A 21,100-nucleotide genomic window follows, 5' to 3' on the forward strand; every position below is an offset into this window, starting at 1 on the left:
GACAAAATCTGCCCGCATTGAAACTCTGGAATTGCTGCATCTAGGCACCCACGCCGGTCTGTCCAATCACCAGCCTTGCACGTGGACTGCTGCCTGAATTCTCTTGCACGGTGGGACGCGGCTAGCCTAACATAGCGTAGTGCAAGCGCGAAGGAGACGCGACAGCACGTGATCTGATGCAATCTTCAGCTTGTGGCTTCAATGGGCCGCTGAGGGATGCCAGAGCTTTAGGAGTATTGGCAAAATCTTGAACAGAGGGCGAGAAGGGATATTTAGATGTCCGTTCCCCCTTCTCTTGATCGCTATATCGCAACTCATCAACCTTCGTTGAAACAAACATCCTGTCTTTCTGTAAGTCAACAAAATCACACTCAATCCAATTGAACACCAACCTCCCCCATCAAAATGCCTGTTCATCACATCTCCCTTCCTGTCCCCTTCAGCCAGGTCGATGCCGAAGTGTCCTTCCTCGTCGCCGCCTTTGGCCATATGGACATCAAGGAATTCATGCGTCCGGTTCCTGGCGTCGTCGGGATGGGTGACGACAGGCCCTTTTTGTGGATCGTGGGCCTCGACAAGAAGCATGAACCTGTCCCCGATGATGCCCAGATCACAAGGATCCATCTCGCTTTGTCTGCTAAGGGTATGTGCCCCAGCTCCGTGCTGAGTGCTCTACATGCACTTTCATTCGAAAATAATCCGAGTCTGGACGATTGACAACCGCAATCCCAGACCGCTCCCAAGTCGACGCCTTCCATGCGGCTGCTCTCAAAGCCGGCGGGACCTGCAATGGACCCCCGGGCCTCAGACCAGAGTACCATTCCGATTATTACGGCGCCTTTGTCATCAGTCCTGGCGGCCACAATATCGAAGCTGTTGTGCACGGCCCGCCCGCGGGAGAGAATTGACAGACAGCTACTCTCTGGGTTGGAGGCGAAAGCGGGAGAGGGGAATTTCAAGGAGGGAGAGAGAGCGAGGGCGCTACAATAACGACGAACACTTTCGTAGAGAGCAATTTCGAGACTCGAGGGCCCAGTGAAGGTCTAAGTTTGGAGGCTCTAGCTGGCGGGAGCCGGGGAAGAAGTCGGGGAAGAGGATTCAGGATTGGTGGGATTTATGTCAAGTATTGAAATATGCCAGAGTGGAGCCAATCAAGGGGCATTCTGGGTTTCGATGATAGAATGCGGAAATCATTCGTTTGTCGTATTTGGATCTCCCCGATATTCGTCAACATTCGAAGAATCGTGACAATGCTTCATGGCACGCGCATAGTGTCTCGAGGCTATTGGAAGAAGCTACTTGTCTCGGTGCCACTCTTCTTCCCTTCTTGATACGTTGCGCTTAGCTGATCATACATGTGTTTCACCCTCTGGAGTTCACTTTTCAACGTTGTCTTGGCCTCTGTATCCTCAACCGAATCGATTAAGTCTGCCAGTGATCTCGCCGTGAAGAATTTGTTCTTGCGATTGTACAATGGTTTCGCCGCCAGCGTCTCCTCCGTGTCTCCAGAGGAGGGCACTTGGTATACGGATTGGAGAATGTCGATATCGTCTGCCCCGGTATTAGCCATGGTCTGACGTCCGGGTGCCAGCCACTTACAGGGAATGGCAAAAAGATCTCTGCTATCTTCGTAGGTGAACATATAGTAGAACTCGTTGAATCCCGACCAAGTTATTCCACTCAGGCATAACGAACAAGGCTCATGTGTAGCAAAAAAGATGCAATCTTTGGTTTCGGGCCGTCCATCTCTGGGAAGTTTGAAGAATTGTTGAATGCAATTTATTTCGCCATGTAGCAAAGGTGACTCCCTCTCGTTGTTGGTCTCTGCAATAACGGTGGATAATGATGCCCTGTCGAGAATGGCTGCCCCAAAGAGTTTCGAGCCTTGTGACACTTGTTCAGTGGTGAGCGGGACGATCGATTTCTCAGTAGTAGAAAGAATGGCCGATGCTATTTCTTGCGCTCGCGACATTGTGTCTGTCAGTAATTGCGGTGGCGTTGATGGCGTTTTCCAACAGGAAGTCACATGGATCCTATATATCATACCCACCTCTTACCACTATGCACCCGTAAACTTTTTTTTTTTGTCCCTTTGCTTCCTCTTCATGATGTGATAAGCTTGCAACCAATGAGGAGGTCGGCGGTTGGAATCGTAGGAGGTAGGAGATCGCCGAAGCGCGCCGAGAGCTTAAGTTTCATTTGTCATATCTCCACATTCCTTCGCTTGACTTTTGTGTGGCGTTAAAGTGATATGGTCTGGATCTTTGGAGACTGAATCGCAGGACTTCCAGGCTTAGGTTGTCGAATGAAATAGGTGGACTTCTGGCGAGGACGATATCTTTCAGGTCGCTGCGATGTTATTTTCAGGTGCGAAAACTCCAAGTCGTGAGCGATGAACATCTGACTTCTTTACGTGAGTCCGTAGAATCGATCTATCTGGATGGAGGATGTCATCTCTAATGTCAAGATTTGTCTGAGTCTCATCGAAATGGATAAGGGGCTCTCTGTATTGTGCGACCGCCGGCTGCGTCTCGGGCAAATTCTGCAAGCCGCACGCACAAAAATATCACTAAGGTGCCAGGAAATTTCAAGAACAGCTTTGAGCAAACTGTAAGACTCGTGGTACAACTATCCAGAGTCGGTGCTTCCTTGTCTTCGGCAGGCAAACTCGACCTTCCCATTCAACCCACCGGACCTGATGGACATGGGGATCGTCTATTCTATCGAACTCTGCATTCACAGGGAATGCCTCGCCATCTGACCCGATAATTACCAGCCTCGATAGCGTCTTTCACACCTCCAACACATTGCCAATCAGACAGACCTAATACCCGCTGCCGTCACATACACTGCTATATTCAGCCATGGGAGATGGTATTCGCCTTCCGAAGAAAGCCAAGCCTGGAATAGGAATATGGATAGGTGCTGGGACAACTGGACTGACTTCTCTGGCTGCGCTCTTACTCTGAATAACGAGGTGGCAAAAGAACAACGAGGATGCGTCTGTCCAATCTCAACAACAACAACAGGAGGTGATGCAACCGGAGCCGTCGACAAATGGACTCTCGACGCAACATCACCAACGATTGATGCAGAGCTAGAAGGGAGTTCGGGGCAAGAAGAACCAAATGCGGGACCCAACGATGAGACCACATCGTCACAGACTCGTCAAGAACCGTGCGAGCTATGTAATCCGACCATTTTCAGAGCTTCATTCTACCGATCGCAATCGAAGAGATGAGCAATGATTGACGTTGATCACACCTAATTGCCTTCCGCATCAGTCCGTCTGGGAAGCGATTCACCAAAATATTATCTATTTTCACAACCGAGGCTGCATTGACGTCGATCCAGAGGCGCTTCTCTGCTCTTGAAGGCAAGGAGGAGGCCAATTTTGATCAACCTGTGATTGGTCAGTCCCTATCCTCAACAATCCGAGCTCATGCTCTCACTTACATCTTTCTCAACCTGATAACCCAATAGTCTCGGAGCAAGTCCTGAATCTCTCCAAGCCAAAGCTTCTCCTTCCTCCTTTGCAGCCATCTTCCGATCTCTCTCTACTTGTTCCGGCCCGTCGTGCAAATGGTATAGGTATTGCTGCACATTTCCTCTTTCCACCACGGACTCGGTCCTCAACTTTCGACATCTCTCATAGATATCAAGCAATTGCTTCTTGACTTCTGGGATCTTGGGGTTAGGTGCTCGGGAGAATACTTCACCCAACACCGCGGCGTCTTCGAGACACATTCCGGCCCCTGAAGCGAGATAAGGTAATGTTGCATGCACGGCGTCTCCGAGCATTGTGAATGTACCAGAAGGATGACTCCAGCGGTCCATGCCCACCCTTACCTGGAGTCTCCATTTGTATACACTTTCGCACAGGGCCAGAAGTTTGGGTATTCGAGGGTCCCAGTCTTTATACATAGCTCGCATTTCCTCCACGTTGCCTTCCAATGTGTTTGCGCCACCGACGGGCATGTCATCCGGAACAAGGAGAACCATATTGAACAACTTCCCGCCACGCAAGACGTAGTTTACGGCATGAGCATCCGGTCCAAGCCAATAATTCACCTGCGGTTCGTTGACAAAAGGTGCTAGTTCGGGATCTTTGAGCATTTCTGCAGTTGATAACAGGAGGCGGTAGGCCAGGTCCCCTGTCGGTGTGGGCGGATCAGGTCTTCCCAGGAATATTTCGCGGAGCTGTGAATTGATCCCATCGGCGCCCACTACGAGGTCTGTCACATACTCTTCCCCGGTCTGTAGAACCACCGTGGCAGTCTCAGCCTCGTCACTCGCGATTCGTACATCTACGACCCTCGATCGGACTTTGATCTTAACACCTAATTCCACAGCCCGATCCAACAAGCACCGATGCAGATTTGCTCGGTGGAAATCCCAGTAAAATGTTCCTGGATATGCACTGGCGCTTTCATTCGTATCCATGTACGAAATCAAATTGCCTTTCCAGCCGAGCATGTTGACGCGCGAGGGTTTCGTGGCGAATTCTTCCAGGCGCTCTCTCATACCCCACGACTGAAGTACCCTTGAGGAATTGGGCAGGACTTGGATTCCTGCGCCAACTTCGCCGATTTCAGAAGCGGCCTCGAAGATCGTGACATGGTGCCCGGCCAGAAGGAGCGCGATTGCGGCACCAACACCACCCAGGCCTGCTCCGACGACGGTGATGTTCAGTCGCGTTGAAGCATCGCGGTTGAGCGGCATTTTGACGGGGATGGGCGACATTGTGAGATAGGAAGGATTTGGTCTCTTGAAGAGTCAGGTGTCAATGACAACTCGGCGTCAGTTATAAACTTCACAACGCTCGTGAAGCCGTACGATCGAGATTCGTCATCAATTTGCCCTCGTGGTAATCCGTGGCCGAAAGAGCCAAGAATATGAGGCTTTAGGTCTGGTAAACACCCAATTCTCGGTGGTGCTGGTGATGCGTACTTTGCTATATGAAGACGTCAACTTGAAGCACACTCAACAAATGCCGTCAACAACCGACCGTTTCTTCCACAGCGTCTCGCAACAACGGCTTTTAACATCTCGCACCCGAAACCCAGAAGGCTGGTGTCGATCGATCGAGACCTTTAGTGCATCATTCTTAGTAGCGAGCTGCTTTTCTCACGCGCGCCACTAACCTTGACCCGAACCACTGAAAAAAACGATTGATAGATAGATGATGTACTTTGCTCATCGCAAAAGGACCACAAGCATGCATGTGGCATTTTCCCAGCTCTCATGCCACTGCGATGGGCGCCAGTGCTGCGTCTAGTAATCCTGACATGTGGGCCCTGGATCAAAAGTGGGGGGAATAAAAGATGGGGGGGCTTTTTTGGGGGGGGAGGGGTTTGAAAGGAGGGAGATGTTTCCCGCCTTACTGAACGATGTAGACTGTACTACCGGAGCTGGTAGCGATGGCGATGGGTGATTTTGCTGAGGCTCTCGTTAACTGGAATGTTGGCGGTTGTCATTTGAATTATCCAGACTTAAGACCACTAGGAGAAATTGGCAGATGGACAGGAGACAGCCTATGGGTTGTATCGACGATGTTATTGAATATTGCAAACGAAGCATCTACAAAGTCATGAAGAGTAATGTCTTCCCAAAATTCATTAAGGAACTGTATCAGGTCTCTGGTCATCTTGAACAGCATAAAGTCACGGATAGATATATGATTCAGTTCAAAGCAGGCTTCTTCAAAATTTCACCCGCTGGAGCCGGTAGCAATGCGCCTTCAGGCGGCGTGTTCTTACTCTTGAAGTCATCGCACATCTGTTCCATAGTCACCCATTCAACCCCCTCGTGCTGGTTGATATACTCGATAATCCTGCGCAGTGGCGTCAACATCTCTGGTCCAACGTGTGTGAGGGCCGGGCTTTGCTTACCGTTCATGCATCAGCACCACATGTGGTCGGCCAGAGACATCCGGATGAATCGTCATCGGGAAGATGAATTCGTCATACTCTCGGTAGTAATAGTCAAAATGGTCCTGGAACATAGTCAGCCTTAGTTCTGAAATCTGGATTGAGATTGCCTACCTTCCAAATTTGTTCTATGTCGCGTGGATTCACCCAGCCATGGCTATTCGCCGAGTTCTTCATGAACATCATGGGTGGCAGATCATCAATGTACCATGAACCAGGTATTTCGACCAATCCCGTCGTCTTTCCTCTGACCAAAGGCTTCATCCACTCGGCGGCTTTCTTCGTATAGTCGATTTTGGTCCACGTGTCGCCTGTCCGAAGCCAATACATTTGACAGTCTTCATGGCCCATGCTGTGGTCGTATTCGATACCGTAACTCAGTAGAAGTTCGGTGCCAGCCTCACTGACTTCCCACCATGGAGCCACACTCCCTCGAGGTGGCTTTCCACAGAAGTCGGTCAGGAGCCGGAAAGTTTTGTCCAGAACGTCCCGTTGTTGTTCAAAACTCATGTCAGATGGGTTTTCATGAGAGTAGCCGTGGAGACCGATTTCATGGCCTGCATCGCGGACCATGGCACATTCTTCTGGGAACGTCTCCAAAGAATGACCGGGAATGAACCATGTGGCTTTGATATTGTACTTGTCGAATAGTTTCAAAAGCCGGCGTGTTCCATGTGTTCCAGCGAAGAGACCTCTGCGAATGAATATCAAATGAATTGAACATTTGATGTTGGTTCTTACCTCTGCTGATGTCGCTCGTGGAGTCTTCACCACCGTACGATCCCAACCATCCTGCAACAGCATCGATGTCCACCCCGTAGCTGACAAGAACACGCTTCTTTCCCATTGTGGCTAATTCAAGCAGGATTCTTCACGTCAAGAATTTTACTCCGAAGGTAATTTCCTTGGTGATGCCTTGCTCGTAGAATCGTAAACATAAAATTTTGGCTGATATTGTCGATGGCCAGCTGCTCAACGATAAGGGAATCGATGCTAGCATTTTGATAGGTCTTGCAAGCTTAGTGGGACCAAGCTGGTACCTGCATGAGGCGTCGCGTAGCGGCCATTCCTTCAAAGCCCCTGCCAGATCCACCGATAAGAACCGTGGAAAGGTCATCGGCATTTGATCAAATGGCAGTCAGAAGTGGGAGTTTGCGACAGAACGGACTTGAGCGATGTTCGAGAAATCTTGGAGGTGGGTCTATGTCTGGGGTGTGTATTTGGCGTCTAGGCTCAAAGGCCCCGACATCTAACGAAACTTTCGCTAGGCTGTTAATTGTGTATGAATATTACACAATCGGTCGCATGTTGTCAAGAATGGGGTGGGGGGGGGGGGGGGGGGGGGGGAGGGGGTCATCGAGATGAGTGTACGATGAGGACATTGCAACTACAGTAACAACAAGAATGCGGATGGGGGGGGGGGGGGGGTTTGGGGTTTGAGCGTTGAATCAATCGTTGGGATTCGTGAAGCCTCACTAGCCCTCACCAGCCCTCACCGGGTGGACCTTCAACGAGCTCAACGTGGAAGGAGTTGTCTAAGCGGCCGTAGTGTAATTTACTTTTGACATCAGAATAGATCTCCTAGACATCCTTCATCGTGTGTGTTCCTTGGGACCAATTCTTTTCGAAAACGAGACTACCCCTAGGGAGATAGCCTTGCACGTGATATCATTATGAGTAGAGTGAGTGTTGGGCCCCTGTAGTGGTCAGGGAACCGTCATCTTACTCTTATCATAGTTTTCCCTCAAAGGTCGTACAGCGCTTGTGACTGGAGGAGCAAGAGGCTGTGGCCTTGCATTTGTCGAGGGCCTGGCAGAAGCCGGTGCGGACGTGGCCATCTTTGACGTGATAGCTCCTGTCGAAGCATTCTTTGCCATTGAAAAGACATATAATGTCAAGACCAAACACTATAAGTCGGTAAATCGTCCGGGTGGCGTCTATTGGCCAAACTCACGTGTACCTTAGGGTCGATGTCAGCAGCATTGACAGTCTGACCCAAGGCTTCGCGGCCTTCAAAGCCGATTTCGGGAACAAGCTGGACATTTGCGTGCCATGTGCGGGAATTAACAAAAATCTTGCCTTCCTGGAAACTTCATTCGAAGAACACCAGAAACTACTAAGCGTGAATGTCCTCGGCGTATACCACACTGCTCAGATGGCCGCAAAGCAGATGATCGAAAATGGAACCAAGAGCGGTAGTATCATTCTTGTGGCAAGTATTGCAAGCTACATGGCCATCCGGAGTCAGATGAGCAGTGCATATTGTGGCACAAAAGGGGCAGTCAGAGCTATGTGTCCGGCTATCGCAGCTGAGTTGGTTCAATACGTTCGTGTACTAACGATCTTGGTCGTCTTGATATCTGCTTACATTCCTATTTCAGAGCATCAGGGTCAACTCTATCTCCCCGGGTTATGTGAGAACCGAAATGACTACGCCGGTGAGCCATTTTCTCCTCGTTTATTCCTTCAGCTGACTATCTAGTTTCCTCATCTGCTGGAAAGCTGGAAGGACGAGATCATGAATCGACGGGTAGCAATGCCAGATGATATCAGAGGTGCATGTGTCTTTTTGGCCAGTGACGCCAGTTTGTACATGACCGGGCAAGACTTATGTGTTGATGGAGGTGTGACCAAATGGTAGACTCGATGGGGATCATCCATTCAATCAAATTCAAGCCCTCATGATCTGGTTTATTACAGAGGCAACTCCTAGCACCTTCTCTTCTTCAAATCGCCGTCCTACAATCTGTAGTCCAACTGGGTGATCATCCATCGTCACTGGATCATACAGCTTCCAATTCCATGCATCGTAGTCATTCCGAGGCTGGTACTCTGGTGGGGCAATATCCTTTGAGGCTATCACTTGTCCGGCAGGAAATGAGAGGGCTGTATAGTCCAAGAAGTTCCATACTTTGGTGTAACCGACCCATCGGCACGTCCTATGTGGCACTGCAGTGTGAGGCATTGTAGGCATGAGGACGACGTCCACAGATCGCCCAGTCATCGGACTTTTAATGGTATTCCATTTCTCGTTATATGCTTTCTGTGCCGCAAGTTTTCGCTTGTTGAGTTGCCAGTATTCATAGACAGAGATCGGCGAGCCTCGATTTATCAAAGCCTCAACGTGAGGGATGAATGGTTCTCCTCCTGCTTGGACTTCTCGACGAATATCTTCACCTCCATCGGCGGTGTAGAAAAGATCCTTGTGCTTCGGTGAGATGGATTATTCAAGGCAGGCGTGGAGCTACTCACCATGATTTCAATGCATTCTCTGTGTCCAGATGCGTCCCATGGGACGATTTCATGTCCTGCCGCCTTTAACTTTGATTCTAGCTCTCTCAGCACCCTTTCAATAGGTGGATGAACTTTCACTACCCCATCGTCGAAGAGCACGCCTATTGTCAATGGCCTTTGATGAACTTCCTCGTAGACATCCTGCCGCCAGGGAATAGGAACAACCTTGGGATCGAATATCCAAGCCTTCATTTCGATCACCTGTTGCATGACCGTGGTAAGAGACGACAGGCTCCTTGTTAAAGGACCCACTGATGATGGGACATGTTCTTGCCCTTCTGTAGATACTGGAACTCCTTGATATGGTAATCTAGAGCTCTGACACGGGAGGTGAGTCAGTGAATCTTGACAGGCAGAAGTGTTGCGTACAGTTGGTTTCAAACCCCACAGGCCATTCATATGGCTTGGTATTCGTATTGATCCTCCAATGTCGGTACCCCATCCAATCATCGACGCTTGAAGGGCAAGCAATACACCTTCGCCCCCTGATGAACCACCGGGAGTGAAGTCGGGATTTCGGGGATTTGTTGTCAGTCCCCATAGCGGATTTTCCGTCTCACACCACTGTGAATGTCAGCTTGCAGTTTACAAAAGAGGTGGGGAGATGCAGGCCATTATACTCTGAGGGAGATTGGTCTTTGCTAGAATGACAGCGCCCAAGTCTCTCAGTATGTGAACGAGAACAGCGTCTTTGTCGGCGGGGCTGAAAGCCCTCGACACGTAGCCCATTGTTGAATCAGCGCCAGCGACGTCGAATTGATCCTTTAGTGTCACAGGAATGCCGTGCAGAGGTCCAATCAATTTGCCATGTCGATGATAATAATCATCGAGTCTGTCGGCCTCTTTGATGGCATCATCGAAGAAGACTTCCGTCAAGCAGTTGGTCTATAAATGTTCGTCAGCACAACATTGAAGTCTTTCTGATTGGAGCTTTGGACCATCTGATGTGCCTCTGCGGCTCTGGATCGATCCCAGTTAGTCAGTGATAGATGAGCAGGGTAATTCCATTCATTCGGATACCTTCGGATATAGCTGAGCGTGATATCGTGCGCTTTCACTTTCCCGCTTGCGAGGAGACTGGTCAAGCATTCCACGTTGTCTATGTTGAGGACTGCCACTGCCGTTTCTCTTTCGCCATTGGTCTTGTCCAGGTAAGGCTCAACCAGGCGCTGACGTGTCTCGCACTTCTCTCGTACAATTTCCTCCCAGGATCTTTTCGCCATTTGTCTCGATAAAATCGCCCCCCGTCCTCGATAAACCCGTTTGCTGGCTCTGCTGAGCTCCTGAAATGTGTTCAGGGTTGCAACTCAACCTCCCATCTCCATCACGGTCTTCTGCCTGATGGTGCTACGAAAATGTTGTCCAATTTTCCGGACATTGACGTGTTCGTACAATCGTACAGGGCAGGGAGGTTGCAGTGATGTAATTGGTGGTGGCCAAGTCCGTCTTTATTAGCTTTCGCGAGCCTGTTACCTCTGGCTGAGAATTTCGCAACTATTGTACAGCGCTCGCTTGACGCAAGAGTGGGGGTTCCCGCTTGTTCTAACACCACATCGGCTGTGATTCACATCAGTCACCAGCCTGCCTCAATGCCTTGAATTGTTGGGTTTTCATGTCGGCGGTCACCTGACATCTCCCCTTCGTCGGTTGAGCAGCCCTAGTCTTTAAGGGGGGCCGCTATAAGCACTGGAAGGCCTGACCTGAACGATTTCATTAGGCACTCTCTGCTAATGAAGCGTACCCGATCTCAAGTGTCGCCGACGATGTCTCCCGGCGTTGATAATGAAGGATTTGATACCAGTGTCAACGGTCATAATGCCAATGGCATCAATGACTATATCGAAGATGCTGTTATCGTCGGCGCTGGGCCAGCTGGGTTGATGATGGGGTAAGCATTTATTTCGACTACTATTGGTTAACAAGTATCAAGAGGATTTCTGTTATTCGGGATGCTAATTGATTTACAGCTGCACCCTAGCGCGGTATGGTATCAAGGCAAGGATTGTGGATGACAGAGATGATAAAACGGCGACTGGACGAGCGGATGGTCTCCAGCCAAAGACCATTGAGACATTCCGCCAGTTAAAATTGGCTGATTCTCTCCTTCAGAAGGGCGTCAAGATTTACGACATATGTTTCTGGGTATGTCTAGCGCTCTTCCTCTTTTTGGGAACGAAACCCTACCAGATTTCGGCGAGATTTGGATTTGAGGAGGTCATGACTTTCGTCTTCAATATATGCTAATCCACACATTTTCAGGCCTCAACGGTGACAGAACCATTACACAGAATTCGGAGGGAGATACACTATCCGTCTCAAGTGGATGTCAAAGACCCATTCATTCTCCTTGTCCATCAAGGAATGGTCGAAGATGCTTTCATCGAGGACATGAAGGAGCGAGGAATTGAGGTCATGAGGAGTTCTCCCTTTTTACGCTACACATTGGAACAGGATTCCAATGTACCCATCGACGTCATCTGCGAGAATAAGAGGACTGGTTCTCAGTGCTCATTCAAAACCAAATATTTGATCGGCTGCGACGGTGCTCATTCGAATGTTCGAAAGAGCATACCCGGAGCAGAGATGGTTGGGGAGAGTAGCAATTCCAAATGGGGAGTTCTTGACGGTATGAACCCAGAGATTTCTCATGTTGAGTTTTTTTTTTTTTTTTTTTGGACTAACGCCCGTAAAAAGGCGTTATTGAAACGGATTTCCCTGATCTCTGGAGTAAAGTTGTCGTTCATTCCGAGACCGCAGGAACTGTGCTGTGCATTCCACGAGAGCGGAATATGACCAGGCTGTACATCGAATTGGACCGATCACTACAGGACAGTGTACCTGCCCAAGCCACGCAGGAGTTGGTGATGAGAAAGGCACAAGAAATCATGGCTCCATTTTCGGTGACTTGGGCCAGTGTTGGTAAGCTCAAAGTTCTTCAAGTCGCTTTTCAGGGATATTGACCCTTATCTTTCCAGAATGGTTCAGCGTATACAAAGTCGGGCAAAGAGTAGCCAGCACATTCGTGGATGAGACTGAAAGGGTTTTTATTACAGGGGACGTAAGAAGTTTTCAAAATTTGGACCATACCACACGACTGACCCATCCAGGCTGGCCATACTCATTCACCAAAAGCTGCTCAAGGAATGAACACCTCCATGCACGACACTTTCAACCTATCATGGAAACTGAACCTTGCCATCCGTGGACTTGCCATGCCAGCGTTGGTTTCAACGTACCAAAGCGAACGACGCAAGATTGCACAAGACTTGATCAGTTTTGACTTTGAACACGCCGCTGCGTTCACAGACGGCGATTCCAAAGCTCTGGCGGAGAATTTTGCAACCAACATCGGATTCATATCCGGTGTTGGAGTCAAGTATGCGGCTAACGTTTTGAATCTTCCCGAGAAAATCCCCCGAGGGATTTTGCGCCCTGGAGAACTCATGGTACCAGCCACAGTGACACGGTACATCGATGCCAATCCAGTGGAAGTACAATTCGATATTCCCATGCTAGGCCAATTCCGAGTCTACTTCTTCGTTCCCAATATCCACACATCTTCCAATTTCCTGAAAACAGTGTCCAGCTACATCGCCTCAACAGACTCGGTAATGGGACGCGCCACAATCGCAGCTGCCCAATCCTACGCGAAGCTGAATCTTCCTCCTGTCGAAGCCGACGATTTCATTCAGCCAGGACGGTACACTGCAGCTTCGCAACTGTTCACATTTGCCACCGTGACAACTATGGAGAAATCGACCGTCGAAGTTTCACATCTGCCGAGCTTGCTGCGGAAGAGCAAATGGACATTCTATATCGATGATCGGGTGGATCCGAAAACAGGGACGAGCTGCATGGAGAAGTGGCTTGGTGGGGTTGCGGGAGACGAGGTTGCGATTGTGAATATTAGACCGGATGGATACGTGGGGAGTATCGGACGGTTTGATTCGAAAAGCGATAGCGTTGCGGCTTGTGCATGGCTGGACTCATACTATGGGGGCTTTTTGCAAGCGTAGATCGAGGTAGCCACCAAATATAGACAGGAGAAATTTCATGCTGGAGTACTTTTCCATAGAGGTATGCTCCGGAAAATCGATGACCTCAATGTTGATTGCAGCAGTAATAATGGTGATTCTTCAGTATAGTTCTGGCAACGTGTCCTTACAGGTTGATCGTGGAAAGGATTCCTGGTAATCGAATAATCGCTACTCTCGATGCCGCTGTGGTGCGACTCTTGACTGCATGAAAGATGCAGCCAAGCGGTGCCCTGCTAGCTCATCCAACTCCGCCATGGAGCCTCCAAGCTATTACCATCTCTCCGGGTAGGTCGTGTGATTTCTGCAAAGAGTGAATCCATAGCCGAACGCTTCCTAAGCAGCTCCCTAAGACTCAGTCACTCAGTCCCGGAGGGCATTCTGTTGAAGCTACCGAAAGAGGAATAATTGCGAGAATCACCTGCACCCCGGGTGTGCCACAATTGATCCGTTCCCAAATTCCTCGCCCTTACCCGGGGGGTTTCAGTATATGTCTACAGGAAAGCTTATGAAATCTCCGTAGTTGATACATTGCGTATTGTCAGCGTTGTCGGCTATGTACTGTGCGGGGCACTTAAAGATACTGACACCGGTGCAGTCAGGACCGTCGTAAATGGTCACCGCGTGTCCTCCATGACCCAGGAATCATAGGCTGAGTAGGTCAACGGGTGACACCGCTATGATCTTTACAGTCAATGGCTCCTTCACCAGTCCAGGACCCTTGTGGAAGGCCTTTTTCTTGGCCTCAGGCACCTCCTTCCCAACGTCTGAATGGTGCATCTGCCAGCTACCATCGGATACGCGTAAGTAGGATTGAGCTGAAGACGAGGATGAGAGACTTTATATTTGCAAAGAGTCTTGGACGAAGTGGATGGAGTAGGCTTTTCTGGAAAGGTTTATACAGTGTTCTTATGCAGAGCAGCAGAAGTTGTAAAGACCATTATTATTCCGAGTTCATTAGCTTCAGCCTATCTCGGATTTATATATTTATGCATCAGACCAGAAGCAGCACGTTTCTGTCAGCTTCATGTATGGTCAGGGTTTACTTCTCGCAACAGCTGATGATCTCCCTGAAAGAGTGTCATCTTGGTACCGCCATATGCTAAAGAATGTTATGGTACATCTAGTGGGGGGCCTTAGGTTGTGCCTAATCATTAAGATCTGCTCAAAGTTGCGAGCACCCACGAGTAGAAAATAGCAATGGTAAATGTGGGGCTGAAACTGTGGGGAATCCATGCTCCGACCAGATGATGATGACATCATGTGATACTACGCGACGGTGGACCTTGCGGACAGATAGGCATTCTCCACGCTACGTAGCATCTAACCAGAAACCCCTTGGCCGTCCCCGGCACCTACATAACAATATATGGCGGCAATTCATGTCGAGTGTTGGCTGACCTCACTTTCACCGGAGCATCTGCAGAGTTATTGCGGAGTGAGAACCACGTAGTAAGGTCGGCCTAGTTAGCTGAACTGGATCGACCTCAGCAGAAACTCTGGCTTTGCATTTCTGAGCAGATCGAGACCGAGCATGAAATCCCCTTTGCTTACCACTTGTCTCCACTGGTGTAACCTGGAAGACCAGTCTGTTGTATCCAGGATAGAGCCGACTCGCCTTCCACCATGTCAGCAAAGGGAAATTGAAAGATGGCAATCTTTAGATTTACCTGTGACTCCGTCTGTTGTACTGGATGGCAAGGCACTTTCGTGTGATATATAGATATTGAACAGATTCCGTTGCTTCCTATTTCTTACCCTCCTCCTGTTATGGACCTGAGGAGACCTGAGAGACTCATATTTTGAATCCAATCATCTTTCCTCGCAAACGAGGAGGAAATTGAAAGGAGGAGGTTTGAATTTTCCTATCGGCTCAGCAGGACCTGATGGCACTTGCTGCACCGCTCTCCGCGTGATAGATTTCCAGCCTTGCGACCACCGCTAGTGTCCATGTTCGAATGACGGTCTGTATCCAGGAGGAACGTGAGGGCTGTCCGATTTCGAGCCCTGGAATGGTCTACCACTTACTAGTACCTGGGAATACGGGTGGGATGGATCTTCCGCGTATGATCTTTTAAGTGCTACAATTGGATAAGTCTGGCGGGCCTTACAGCGTCAGCAGCAGATGCAGACAACTTTGTTCTCGCCTTAATCAATATCCTCTCCAATCAAGAGAAGCACAGCATGACGAGCGACTCGTAGCAATTCGGAGCATGTTCGCCAGGCCACCTGTTTCGTCATACTGGCTTGTTTTAAGTTGGGATAACTCTCCTAAGGCTGGTGTCGAATTGGGCGATGTGGACATCCACGCAACCTCTTGACCTTTCGTGCAAATGGCAAACTGTTCCAACAAAATCAAAAAGAAACCCTCGTTGCGTGAATCCTTCAGCGAATTTTCAGAGTTGATCCACCCCAAACGGAAAATCCCTGCTTATTCCATCTATTGCTACATATATGTTTTTGACCCTATCGATTAGCGCAGGGTGATGACATCCTAGCAGGCACCATACGTACTCGCAGTGCCCTTACATCCGGGACGCAAATATCACCTGTTCAATTCCTAACTTTGAACAAAACGCCTACGAATCTTGACACAAGCAAGCGTCTTCCTTTATGTGAGGTATTCCACATTGTCTTCACCTTTATCTTGATATTACCCGCCTAATCATGCCCTCGGAGGGAAAACCCGCCTATGGACGGAGGCTGATGCCTTCGGTCCTTGACGAGCTTGCAAAGAAAAATCCTAATAGACTCTACGCCGCCATTCCCAAGACCACGAACGTTACGGAGGGATTTCGCGACGTCACAGTAGCAGATATTGCCCGATGTGCCAATTTCATGGCTCAACGGATTGAACGCCGATTCGGTCGAAGTGAACGCTTCGAGACTCTTAGCTATATCGGCATACCTGATCTTCGAGGTGCCATCATCTTCCAAGCAGCGGTAAAATGCGGATACAAGGTCTAGTTGCCTCTGTTTTCCCGCCGGCCTACGCTTATATGTGCATAGCTTCTACTTCCGTCCCCCCGCAATCCACCCTCGACCAATATATCGTTGATGAACCAGACAGCAAGTACGAAACTACTGCACACCGTCGAAGTTGCTCCTATAGTCAAGCAGTTGCAGGACCTCGAGCCGGGTATTCGTAATGAAGTGATTCCCTCGTTCGAGGAGATGATGAACAGCACCCCGGAACATTATCCCTATGAGAAGGGTTTTGATGAGGCCAGAAACGACCCGGTTGTGGTGCTACACTCCTCTGGGTCCACTGGTGAGGCTCTGGATATGGACTCCGGGGCAATGAGACCAAGCTAATGGGAAGCAGGGCTTCCGAAGCCAATCACCATGACACACGGTTCATTTGCGGTGCTTGACAACACGCACAACTTGCCGGAGGTTTCCGGTCGCAAGAAGAGGGATTGGTCGATGTGGACCTTTGACGGTGAGGCGCGAGTGTACACTATCTTTCCATTCTTCCATGTGAGCATTCCCCTACTTTCGTACTTTTCTTTGCGAAACCCAACGGCTAATCTGTGGCGTAGCTGGCAGGGTTCCTGTCCCTTACTCGTAAGTGATAAAGACTGGACATCTTCTGAGACTACTACTAACAGGTCTAAGTGCAAACGATCTTCATGAACGCTTCTCCGGTATTGGGGCCCCCGCACATGATTCCGGACGGTCCTCTCTTGAAGGGTGTAATGTTCCACCAGAAGCTCCGATCAATATTCCTACCACCCGCTGTTATCGAGCAGCTCCTCCACGAACCGGACGGCATCCAATTTTTCAAAGATCTAGAGTTCCTCGTCTATAGCGGTGCTCCATTCAACCCCGTAATCGGAGATCAACTCTCGAAAGTCGTGGAGCTAGTTTCCCCCTTTGGTTCCACGGAGGTTTTCCCTCAGCCGGAGCTCGCTGTGGCTCGCGAGGATTGGGCATGGCACGAGTTCAATCCTCACATCAAGCATGAGATGCAGGTGTACGACCCTGCAGAAGGTACGTTCGAATTAGTTATTTATGCCGATGAGAGCACCCAGGACACGGCAGCCGCATATCACAACTTACCCGGCGTTACGGAATATCGGACTAAGGACCTATTCACGCAACACCCCGAGAAGCCCCGGCTCTTCAAGTATTATGGGCGAAGAGATGATATCATTGTCCTGGCCAATGGCGAAAAGTTCAACCCCATTCCGCTGGAGGTTAATGTTCAGGACCATCCGTCTCTCAAGGGCGCCTTCGTGGTCGGCAACGGCAGAACGCAAGGAACCCTGCTTGTGGAGCCGAAAGAGCCCGCCGATGAAGCTGGGCGAACTAAGTTGCTGGAAGAGCTCTGGCCACTTATCGAGAAGTCCAACTCCCTCGTTGCCGGCCAGGGGCGTATACATCGTGGCAAGGTCATTTGCGCTCTCCCCGAGAAGCCTTTTACTCGGACCAGTAAAGGAACCATAGTGCGCAAACTTACAGAGGAGGCCTACAAAGATGAGATTGAGGAGCTGTACTCGGGCCGATCATCGCAAGAGAGGATCGTGTGTGTGAGTTTGAAACCGAGCCTGAAGCCCGTCTACGAGCTCTCCACAATTGTCGATTTCTTGCGAAATATTCTGGCCGCATCATTCGCCGCAGGAGCCACTATAGGTGAAGACGAGGACTTTTTTGCCTACGGCCTGGATTCGGTACAGACATTGGAGATTGTGTCACACTTGAAGCGCAATCTCGAAACCCAGACTTCGAGGTCCATGGCGTGGATTTCCCCACGGTCTATTTTCCGGCACTCAAGTATTGCCGATCTCGCTCGCTTGCTTAAAGCGTTTCTCGATGAGGGCACAGTCCCCGAGGAGGACTCTGACCTTGCGCGGGCTCGCGAGGTAGATGAGATCGTGGCGAAATATGTGAAGACATTGCCCAAAAAGCCAGCATCGCAGACTGCGCAGTCGTCAAAAATGTCGGCAGTAGCCCTGATCGGCTCCACAGGCTATTTAGGTTCACACGTTGTTGCCAACCTTTTGAAGAATTCTGACGTTTCTCGTGTCTACTGCCTGAATCGAGCAGGTGATGCACAAAAGAGGCAAGAGATAGCCCTTAACCAGCTTGACGAGAGCGTACGGCCACTTTTACACAAACTGGAGTACATGACCGTCAAGCTTGGGCAGCCATCTTTTGGGCTTGCTAGGCACGAGTACGGCAAGATTGCCAACGAAGTGGACGTCATTGTCTACAACTCATGGCGACTCGACTTTGGACTCGCCATCCGATCGTTTAGTCCATTCTTGCGTACGACACGAGATCTGGTGGATCTTGCCGCTGCTGGCAATCGCACCATGCGCATCGTCTTCGTCAGTTCGGTATCCTCGGTGGGGAGTATGGCCAAGAAGACCACGGTACCCGAAGCTCCCGTTCAAGACCCCCTGGCTGCGTTCAACTTTGGCTACGCGCAATCGAAACTCGCTGCTGAACAGATTCTCACATCTGCGAGCCAACATTCTGGTGTTTCTGTGTCAATTGTTCGTCTTTGCCAAGTAGGAGGCCCTGCGAGTGGGAATACCAGCAAGTGGGCCGATCAACCTTGGATCTCTGCTCTTGCAAGAACTGCAAAGACACTGAAACTTATACCCAGCAACGTCGCATCGATTGATTGGGTTCCAGTCGACACTATTGCCTCCATGTTGCAAGATTTTATTCTTCACCCGGCCAGCAGAGAGTGCCAATTTTATCATATCCGCCATCCCAGACCCGAATCCTGGGAACTACTTGTCAGCATCTTACGCGAGACATTCGGCGTTACAGAAACAGTTCCATTGCGGGAATGGGTCAAGAAGCTACGAGACATTACGGATCCAAATGCCGAAGACCTTGCTAAGATGCCGGCGTTGAAGATGTTAGACTTCTACGAGGCGCTTGGTGATGGAATAGATGGTACGGCTTACGCGATAGACCATGCTTTAAGCGGTTCTCAAGTCAAGTTCCCTACTGTGGATAAGCAAATGTTGGAAAGCTGGCTCCAGGGCTGGAATTTGAAGGCTTGACCGTGTTCCCCGTTATTCAGTTAAATTCCTAGGCAGAAACAGCGGCCGGTGCCGCCGAAACTGTCGCGGCGACAGTCTTCTTGAACTCATCCGCCGCGCCATAGCTCTTCTTATAACTTCCCAGAATAGCTCCTTCCACGGTGATCGGGGGGTATTTGGGCGCTTCGCCTTCCTTGCGGCAGTTTGGCAAGCATTCAATCACGTAGTCGGGATTGCCGCTATAGAAAAATGGGATTGAGTATCGTTCTTTGCCAGACTTGTTGATGACGCGGTGCAGATTGGAGATATACTTGTCATTGGACCTAGATTCGTAAAAATTTAGTGACACTAGTATCGCATATGCTGTTAGTGATATCATCTTTACCATCTCATGAACATGTTCCCTAGATTCACGACGTATGCTCCCTTGGTAGGCACCACCTGGATTTAGCCGTCAAACATGATGGCTTCGATGAAAATCAAGGGGGTATCACTTACGTCCAACCATTCGTCCGTACTTCTCTCATAAACTTGGAGGCCATCGACGTCATCTTGCAACAGGAGTGTGACTGATCCAAAATCCGTGTGCGCTCCGATTCCCCTCGAGATCTTCTCATCCGAATCCGGCGGTTGAGGGGGATAGTGCAATAGCCTCAACGTGGCGACGGCATCTGCCGTGAAGTCCTTGAAATAGTCCGGGTCAAGTTCCAAGGTCTGCGCTACCACGACAAGAACATCTCTGGCCAAGGCATGCATGGCTTTGTAGTAGGCTAGTGAGGTGGCTTTGAATTCCTCGACATCGGGCATGGCTTCAGGCCACATGTTCGGGCCGCTGTTGAGCTTTCTCTGCACGAAGTACGGGTGCTCTTTGGAGATTTCTTCGCCAATGTAAAAGCCCTCTTTGAGGTCTGGCGCTGTGCCGGGTTCGAAGATTTGCGATCCAATCTTCTCATATCCTCTGTTCCAGGTGTTCTTATCTGATGGATTATTTCTTTAGTTGAAATTTAAAACTGATATTCTGAGAAAGTTTCACGGTACGTACCTTTCAGAACCTCTTCTTTGACAGCTTGAGGGAGAGCAAAGAATTTCTTGGTCCATTTCAAAATGTCTTCCTGCAGCTGTGCTGGGACTCGGTGGCCAACGATCTGAAAGAACCCATTATGTAGACAGCACTTTCTAACTTCTGCAGTCAAGTTTGCCTTTTCAGTTTCATCTTCCCCATAGAAGGCTATAGTGCAGCGGTCTTGTTAGCATTTGATTGTCCCCAATAATTGCAGATGCGATGATAACATACGTGCAAAGTCCAAGATGGGAGGAGCACTGGAACCTGTCATCTTGGAAAGAACTTGAACGTTGAATCAAACGGTTAGAAGATTTGGGAACGGAGTTGTGCTTCTTCCTGTCTGGGACAATTTGATTAAGATATCTCTGGAAGTTCAGGTTTTCTATAGAGGCTGAAGACCAGGGCCGCTCATTATGCGACCGTACATACAACAAGTTGGCATTTGGCGTTTGTTGCCACAGATTCTGGGCATCACAAGGAATCCATTTCATCCAAGACTTCACGTTTGGAATTTCACGCCCCGCTCGGAATTATCCATCCGTTCAAGGTTAGAGATAGAGTTTGGTGGTGAGGAGAAAAGTACGAGACGAAAAAAAAAGTATCGGCTACCTCAATGCCACACAATGATATTGGATGATAGCTTTGCCAATACCTTGGTGGTCAGACCATGACCAAGAGTGGGGGAAGAGGCGGGATCTTATCATTGATCTTCATATTGTCTATCGACAGTACATCTAAATTGTCTCCTAGTTTGGTCGGCCACCCTTGCAATTTTCA

At 49.5% G+C, this 21,100-nt stretch overlaps 9 protein-coding genes across 9 annotated transcripts; 4 read left to right on the forward strand and 5 right to left on the reverse strand.

The window, feature by feature from the left end:
* Positions 1–405: 405 nt before the first annotated feature.
* On the forward strand, positions 406–908 carry Z518_04234 (uncharacterized protein; the record flags this gene model as incomplete). The annotated part of the gene is made up of 2 exons (XM_013417941.1): positions 406–643; positions 733–908. 2 exons carry the CDS (start codon positions 406–408, stop codon positions 906–908), a joined length of 414 nt encoding a protein of 137 aa, XP_013273395.1.
* A 374-nt stretch (positions 909–1,282) lies between these two features.
* Positions 1,283–1,972, reverse strand: Z518_04235 (uncharacterized protein; the record flags this gene model as incomplete). The annotated part of the gene is made up of 2 exons (XM_013417942.1): positions 1,283–1,551; positions 1,600–1,972. 2 exons carry the CDS (start codon positions 1,970–1,972, stop codon positions 1,283–1,285), a joined length of 642 nt encoding a protein of 213 aa, XP_013273396.1.
* Positions 1,973–3,426: 1,454 nt separating this feature from the next.
* Z518_04236 (uncharacterized protein) lies at positions 3,427–4,743 on the reverse strand (the record flags this gene model as incomplete). The annotated part of the gene is made up of 1 exon (XM_013417943.1): positions 3,427–4,743. One exon carries the CDS (start codon positions 4,741–4,743, stop codon positions 3,427–3,429), a length of 1,317 nt encoding a protein of 438 aa, XP_013273397.1.
* Positions 4,744–5,682: 939 nt separating this feature from the next.
* Positions 5,683–6,777, reverse strand: Z518_04237 (uncharacterized protein; the record flags this gene model as incomplete). Its single annotated transcript, XM_013417944.1, has 4 exons — positions 5,683–5,833; positions 5,892–5,995; positions 6,045–6,622; positions 6,672–6,777. 4 exons carry the CDS (start codon positions 6,775–6,777, stop codon positions 5,683–5,685), a joined length of 939 nt encoding a protein of 312 aa, XP_013273398.1.
* An 826-nt stretch (positions 6,778–7,603) lies between these two features.
* Positions 7,604–8,571, forward strand: Z518_04238 (uncharacterized protein; the record flags this gene model as incomplete). The annotated part of the gene is made up of 5 exons (XM_013417945.1): positions 7,604–7,612; positions 7,668–7,843; positions 7,896–8,256; positions 8,312–8,368; positions 8,413–8,571. The coding sequence occupies 5 exons, from the start codon at positions 7,604–7,606 to the stop codon at positions 8,569–8,571; spliced, it is 762 nt and encodes a 253-aa protein (XP_013273399.1).
* Positions 8,572–8,601: 30 nt separating this feature from the next.
* Positions 8,602–10,447, reverse strand: Z518_04239 (uncharacterized protein; the record flags this gene model as incomplete). The annotated part of the gene is made up of 5 exons (XM_013417946.1): positions 8,602–9,132; positions 9,183–9,542; positions 9,594–9,788; positions 9,876–10,109; positions 10,163–10,447. The coding sequence occupies 5 exons, from the start codon at positions 10,445–10,447 to the stop codon at positions 8,602–8,604; spliced, it is 1,605 nt and encodes a 534-aa protein (XP_013273400.1).
* Positions 10,448–10,954: 507 nt separating this feature from the next.
* On the forward strand, positions 10,955–13,240 carry Z518_04240 (uncharacterized protein; the record flags this gene model as incomplete). The annotated part of the gene is made up of 6 exons (XM_013417947.1): positions 10,955–11,112; positions 11,192–11,366; positions 11,484–11,850; positions 11,919–12,143; positions 12,200–12,282; positions 12,332–13,240. 6 exons carry the CDS (start codon positions 10,955–10,957, stop codon positions 13,238–13,240), a joined length of 1,917 nt encoding a protein of 638 aa, XP_013273401.1.
* A 2,685-nt stretch (positions 13,241–15,925) lies between these two features.
* Z518_04241 (uncharacterized protein) lies at positions 15,926–19,281 on the forward strand (the record flags this gene model as incomplete). The annotated part of the gene is made up of 5 exons (XM_013417948.1): positions 15,926–16,201; positions 16,268–16,529; positions 16,581–16,738; positions 16,801–16,825; positions 16,877–19,281. 5 exons carry the CDS (start codon positions 15,926–15,928, stop codon positions 19,279–19,281), a joined length of 3,126 nt encoding a protein of 1,041 aa, XP_013273402.1.
* A 28-nt stretch (positions 19,282–19,309) lies between these two features.
* On the reverse strand, positions 19,310–20,594 carry Z518_04242 (uncharacterized protein; the record flags this gene model as incomplete). Its single annotated transcript, XM_013417949.1, has 5 exons — positions 19,310–19,583; positions 19,646–19,701; positions 19,759–20,237; positions 20,303–20,488; positions 20,555–20,594. 5 exons carry the CDS (start codon positions 20,592–20,594, stop codon positions 19,310–19,312), a joined length of 1,035 nt encoding a protein of 344 aa, XP_013273403.1.
* Positions 20,595–21,100: the final 506 nt, after the last annotated feature.

The sequence above is a fragment of the Rhinocladiella mackenziei genome (genome assembly GCF_000835555.1).
Source record: "Rhinocladiella mackenziei CBS 650.93 unplaced genomic scaffold supercont1.3, whole genome shotgun sequence".
Taxonomy (NCBI): domain Eukaryota; kingdom Fungi; phylum Ascomycota; class Eurotiomycetes; order Chaetothyriales; family Herpotrichiellaceae; genus Rhinocladiella; species Rhinocladiella mackenziei.